This window comes from Odontomachus brunneus, unplaced genomic scaffold (genome assembly GCF_010583005.1).
Source record: "Odontomachus brunneus isolate Ranch 3 - 2012 unplaced genomic scaffold, Obru_v1 Obru_scaffold_130, whole genome shotgun sequence".
Lineage (NCBI taxonomy): Eukaryota > Metazoa > Arthropoda > Insecta > Hymenoptera > Formicidae > Odontomachus > Odontomachus brunneus.
The window spans coordinates 1-6,855 of record NW_022639580.1 but is presented as its reverse complement, the minus strand read 5'-3'; the positions used below and the strand labels follow the sequence as shown (position 1 = coordinate 6,855).

The 6,855-nt window shown below is 30.3% G+C and overlaps 1 protein-coding gene across 1 annotated transcript; it reads right to left on the bottom strand.

Annotated features, from left to right (window-relative positions):
* Nucleotides 1–452: 452 nt before the first annotated feature.
* Nucleotides 453–6,850, bottom strand: LOC116849977 (dedicator of cytokinesis protein 1-like; the record flags this gene model as incomplete). Its single annotated transcript, XM_032827711.1, has 13 exons — nucleotides 453–737; nucleotides 921–1,232; nucleotides 1,387–1,613; nucleotides 1,690–1,969; nucleotides 2,070–2,201; nucleotides 2,402–2,649; nucleotides 2,901–3,177; nucleotides 3,417–3,767; nucleotides 3,857–4,047; nucleotides 4,539–4,890; nucleotides 5,035–5,357; nucleotides 5,471–5,686; nucleotides 6,566–6,850. Coding segments are annotated over 13 exons (3,432 nt in total), but the record flags the coding sequence as incomplete, so codon positions are not given.
* Nucleotides 6,851–6,855: the final 5 nt, after the last annotated feature.

The following is a 6,855-nucleotide window of genomic DNA, read 5'->3' as shown; positions in this document are numbered from 1 at the left end:
TACACTTCGTTGCCGCAGCAAACAGCTGACCGGAGCCGATCGACTCCCGTGAACGACAACTGACGATCGAGATCAGGCGACGCACGTAACAATACTTTTCTTCAGGGACCTATTATTTGAATGCTATTGTTTATTTATAATATTTTTAAGCACAATATATAATCTTACTCTGAAAAAGCGTTTTGTTTTTCTAACCGCCAGAACTCTTTCGAAGTTACATATCTTTTCTTAAATTTAGGTTCAGTATCTTTAGATACACTATCTAACTTTAAAAAAATCTTTCGTTTTTTGCTTTTAGATAACTGTGACAGGTGTTATGCTGCATGCCGAGAACACATGCACCGCTGACAGCACTTAACAATTATATGTGTCGTTTCGTTTTTAACAAAGAATATTTAAAAAGACCAAAACTTTTTAATACTTTAAGGATGCTTTTTCATATTACAAAAAAGTTTATTTACATATCTTTATTAGTCTTCGCATAGAAAATTTCTAAACATCAGGCATTTTTCGACCCGTCAAACGAGACTCCCGCATTAAACAATTGAAGACCCACGCTGAGTAAAGGAATTTGTTCCGCAATGAGGCCTTCTAACTTAATGAGATCAGAACTCTCTTCCGGATGGCTCTTCTTATACTCCGTATTGAGGAAAGCTTTCTCATAGTTATCGAGAGCAGGATCCAATATGCCATTCAATTTTATACTTAGAGAGTTTAGTGAGAAAATGGGATTGTTTCTGTACAGAAAATACGTATGTTTACAATATGTTATATATCTTTAGCATAATTGAAAAGTACGCTAATAATATTAAATAATAAATTAATAATGAGCAATTACAAATGGTATACGAGTAAATCAATATACTGTAATATACTAGCCATCCTAACGGTTGTAAATTCTAAAAGAATGTTATACAAACTTGTGAGCAATAATGAGGTCTCTCAATTCAGTATTTATAGCTTCTATAGTTTCAATTGCATCTCTCAGGGGGCTGACTAAGTATGTCTCGCTAGATGTTATAGGAAACCGCCGAAGAATTCCCGGGAATGGATGACTTGTTACAAGTACTGTCCTCTCTAACCATAACGAAGCAATCTCGTTACTACTGCTAGTACCAACATTTGCTTCCTTTTCTTTGTCGCTACCAGCTGACAATGTTGAAAGGATTTCTTTCCTTGATACAGGTCTTGAAAATTTGAAGCGTTGCACGTCATTTACATGACGATGATACCTGAAAGATGAGTTTACAAACATAAAAAACGAATAATAATTTAATTAAATAAATAAAATGTGAAGAGAATAAAAATGAATAAAATTGTAAAGTAAAGTGAATACTTTTAAGTTCTACATATATTTGTTTCCTGACGACATATTAAATTGTGTACCTTAAAATAGCTTCCGCAGTAACTGGTTTGCCACTAAGCTCATGTCTCTTTTCATTCATTAATGACTCTACTTTGTTGATTTGTACATACTGATGATTAGATTCCAACATTTTTGTGGTAGGCAGAGAGATGAATTTGCTCATTTGCTCTGCATTAGGTAACTGATTCAGTATTCTTGAACAAAAATCACTTAGTCGTTCGTTCTCCTTTCCCCGGTAAACAAATACCTATCGCAAGTAAAAGATCAAATAAGAATAAAGTCGGATGAAAAACTTATCTGATAATATCTACACGTCCAAATACCTTATTTTGAAGAAATGCAGGGTGTCCCTTGCCGTAGTACGCAACTCTGAAATATTCTGGTTCAGGTCTTAACTGTTTCACTATGGCATCAAAAAATTCGGCTGCGCGTATATATAATATAGACACTTGCGAGTAATCCAATGTTACTGTCTGGTATAGTGATATTAATTCGTTACAAACGGCAAGAGCACATTCCCACATTCTCCCTTTATCAAAATATTCCATCATGCTTTTATACAACGCTATCTTTAGTTCACGGTGGGTTTGGCATAACGGATATCTGAAAAATTACATAATTATTTAATTATATAATTATTTAATATTTATTTGATTAATACACAACAAGCTTAATATATAAATCATTTGTTTGATAATATTACCTATGCGATATTAAGAAAGGAGGCAAAGGTTCATCACTCCATTCTAATAATTGGCTGTGAAGCTCCAAAGAATAAGCTGCTTCTGCATAATTATCGCATTCTAGATGTAGTTCACACAGCTTGTTTACATATCTGTAAATAAATAAGTCCATGTATTATTAAATTTATATTAAAAGCCATTACATTATTTTGTAGTTGTAATATAAAATATCCAACAACAAGATATTTGTCAGGTTAATCGGGCCTAAAACATATCATATAACCAAGTAACTTAAGTTTAATAATAATAAAAAATTAGAAACGCGCGAAGAGAAAAAGAGTTTTTCACTTACCTAGTATACATCTCTTTTCTGTTAATCTCAGAATAGAATTCTAACAAATTCGTAGTACAAAATATACGATGTTCTTGCGATTCAGCGTGAATAATATCGTGATAGTGCAACAAGCGTTCCATGAGTTTAGCAATAGTGTCCACAAAGCGTAAACCTTGTTCTTGCATTGTGGAATGTTCTTCGCACAAGGAACCCATAACGTCAGACCAAATTGTACGAAATTGCTCATCACCTCTGCCTTCTTCTACCTATAATAGAAGTAATACTTGAATAATGTCATTAATTTAAAATTTAAAAATTTTTAATTAAAATGTTGCTTGATGTTCGAACAATTTTTAATTTAATTTAAAAATTAACAGAAAAATATTAAGCTCTAATATAATACAATAAAATAATGAAATAAAATGTTATTAAAATATATAAATTTGATGACAGTACAAGCTGAAAGAGAGAGATTATACAAAATATTTTGTTGCTTTAAATAATAAAAATACAATACCAGAATATCTAATTTTGCAATCATTTCTTTTTCGTATTCCATGAAATTGGCTTTAATATTAGCGGGATCATGTTTGGTATCCCCATATCCTTCTACTATGCGTGAGCTATAGTATTCGCATTGCATCATGTCGAAAAAGATGGGAATAGTAGTTTTCCTCAATTTAGTTTCCGATATTAATGCCATTTCGAGAATTGCACCAACTAAATCAGGTATAAAGAGTATTTTGTGTTGCTCCAAGCTGAACCACATCGATTGGATTTCGAACGCAGTTTCTCTGTAATGTGCCACATGTGTAAGAAGTTGATATTAATTTTTCGCGTTCTGTATCCTTTTATACAATATTTAATATAAATATCTAAACAGAGGAAGTCAGCTATGAATAATTTGTCTCGAAAAACGTTAAAAAATGAACAGTATACTTCTTATTTGATTTCATGATTCTTTAATGTTTTAATAATGTCAGATATACTGTAATGTCAGATATAATGTAATAACATCACATGAGAAACATACCTGCGCATATCGTTATAACGTGCAATAATGCGGTTTTGTTTCGCTGATGTGAATACTTCTAACTGCAAGGCAGGTTGAGTTAGAAATGCAATAGCGCAATGGAAAAAGTTTAACCAGACTTGATGTTCAAATTCAGTAAAAAAATAATCTCTAATTGTGCCTGAGAAATATCGTAAGGATTTCAAGATAATACTATTTTGGAGCATAATCATTTCACACCAGTCGCCTGGAAATACACTTCTGGAAATTAAATTTTTGAAGACCAACAATATCTCCAATAGAAAATCTAGTAAGTCGATTCTTGTTTCAAAGTGATTAATGTATACTTCATAATGGTGTTGCGTCATTTGCCTGAAAAATCCATAAAAAATTAAAGATATTTATCGTTCACTCGCAAATTTCTTTGCAAATAGTTTCATATTTTGAGATTTTGAGAATACCTAAATATGGCCAGCATAACCGAGACTAAGTTTCCCACCAAGGGATTTTCTTTATCAATCGATATAAATGTCTGTATAATAGTACGTAACAATGTTAACATTATCTCCTCGACATCCAAAATTGTGCTACCTATGTTTTTTCTGAAGGTCAATTCCAAGATGTCAGATAATATCTTGACGCATAATTCCACCTATAGAGACACGAAAGCAGACTTAAAAATTAGATTACTTGAATTATATTTATCTAGTATCGAGTCGTGAAAACTTATCATTAGAATATATGAATCCGTGTGTTTATTAAATTAGTATGCATGACATATATCACTCTGCGGTCTAATACATTTACATAAAAACTAACTCACATTGATTAATGTAACAAGAATCAACGATCCTAAAAATGTAATGCAACATAACAGACAGGTGCAAGGTACATCATTGTTCTGTGTTAAACAGTTATTCAAATAGACGGCTTTATCTCTGTAGGAGATTTTAAAATTCCTTGCATTTAGTGTAAAAATTATTTCTTCTCTACTGGAGTAGTCGCGATGCTGATATATAAGTATTTTTTAATTAATATAGATTTTTTTAAATATAGATAAGTGAGAACATGTACATTCCAAATTGATTAAACTGTGAGTTAGCAAATTGTAGCAAGAAATAGCACATTTTCTTAACGTCTTACCTCTTCTTTAACTTCCAGTAAGTCTCTTACGAGTATGGTAATTCTCGGCAATAGAATATTTCTACATTCTATATCCAAAAAAAGTGGACTGTGAACGATATCATTTACCGTCATCATCTTTTGCTTGGTTAATTTGCCTGCTGGTAAAATCATTAGTAAATGATTTGTGAAAATTGTACTTAGTTGCTTTCCACTACACACTCTTAACAAATGAGGTATTGTAGTCGGTAAATATTTTAAACAAGCTCTTTGAACCAACAGCGTTTCATCTGTTTCATAATACATTAGATTAACGATAGATCGTAATAGTTCAGTCAATGTTTGTGAGAATTCTTCTTGGTCCTGATTTAATCTGTAAATTTTAAATGTGTATTAATTATATCGTATAAGTTTATTTACATCGCAAACTTATAAATTATATTTACATCAGATTCAAACACAAAATGCTTTATTTATAACAACGCATAACTATGCGAATAAAACAAATTAAACATACTCAGTACATAGAAGCTGAAATTTAACGATGGATCTCATACAATTTTGTAGACTTCTCATTATCTCAAACAGTAAATTATGTTCTTGCTCGTTGTTGTTGCTGATGATGGCTGTACGATTACGTAGTACCGCAATTAACTTTTCATATGCAGAAGTTGCAGAGAAACTTTCAGCAATATATAAATCTAATACTGGTTGAAAATGCTGATACTTTCTATCGGATACAAGGTCGATAATATATAAAAGGCATTCAAAGACCATATCGTCGTACACATCACTATCAGAATTATTTATTAAGATATTAAATAAAGCGTCCAAAACATCCTAGAAAATAATATTGTTTAATAAAATTATTCTTTATATAAACATCATATTATATAAAATCGTTCGATTTTCAGAAATGTTTTTAATGAGCGATTATGTTAAATTTATTTTACCTGCAGAAACTTTACTATTTCCTCTCCATCCATTTTCATTAAAGCTGCTAATGACTCCTTCAAATCAGTATTGTGTGGTGCCCAATTAAGTAAACCTAACAAATCTACATTTTGCATTAATTTAGTTGAGCAAACATTGGTTGCTATAAAAAAATTATCTTTATTGCTTAACGTTAATGATCCTAAACTTGGGTTCTTTTCCATGTTTAACTCAACCTAAAATAAATCAACATATCAAAAGAAAAGATTAAACATTTTTAACGTAAAGATGTAAAATTCACCATTAGATTTAAAGTGACGATTATTAACAGTAAAATTACGGTAAGATAATAATTTATTGATTTTGCTCAAATTCGTTGTTCTTTTTATAGTTTATGCACAAAAAGACTGTACTTATGTTTTCTTCACTAATGCATAAGATAGAATGCAACATTCTTCTTATATTTTTGTATGTGTATATCCAAATGTATATCCGATAATCTCTAAAATGTCTTTCTCTCAGATGAGGAAAAGGAAACTATTTATAATTTTTTGACAGTATTAAAGTTTTCATTTCTTAAAATACTAGTAAAAGTTTTATATTGTATATTACAATCTAGTTGCTGCAACAGCAAGGTAATAAATGTAAATGCTGTAAGCATGTAAAATATAATAGTATGAAAAATATAGATCAAGACTATATATTACCATCTTTTTGTCCCTCTTATTTTAAAAACCATAATAAAATTTTTTTAATTTTCTCTATTTGCTGTGTACCTAGTATACCTAGTACTTAATTACTATATGTTTTATATATAATATATTAATATGCAGTATCAAGATATTTTATAGAAAATAAGAATTAAATATTCATATATGTTTTACTTGTCTTAAAGGCTAAATGATCCTTTATGCTAAATGAGCTTTATATCAAGATTGTTTTATTGCTATAATTTTTTTCTAGATTACTATCTTCCCAACGTGTCAAAATTATAGAATAATTTACTGTAATTTACCGAGTAAATTGTCGTCACAAACTGAATTATTTTCATTTATACTACGTAAACAACAAGAAAGATTAAATTTCTTCACTCTTTGATAAATAAATAAACATACCAATTCTCCATGTGTCGATGGCAGTTTTAAATACGATGTGTCACTCTCATCATATTTCTCCTGATCTAATTCGTAAACCAACATCTCATGTTTTATGTCTAGTAAAGTTGTTCCATTGCGTTGCATTAATCTAATATAACTTAAAGCAAACGGTTTTTCTGTTAAATCTTTTGCTTCATTAGAACTACGATGCTTGAACACAAATTTTAAGTGAGCTTGCTTAAATTCCTCTATGGGTATAGCAATTTTAAACGTTTCACACCATCTAGGTTTATCTTCGTGATAATAAA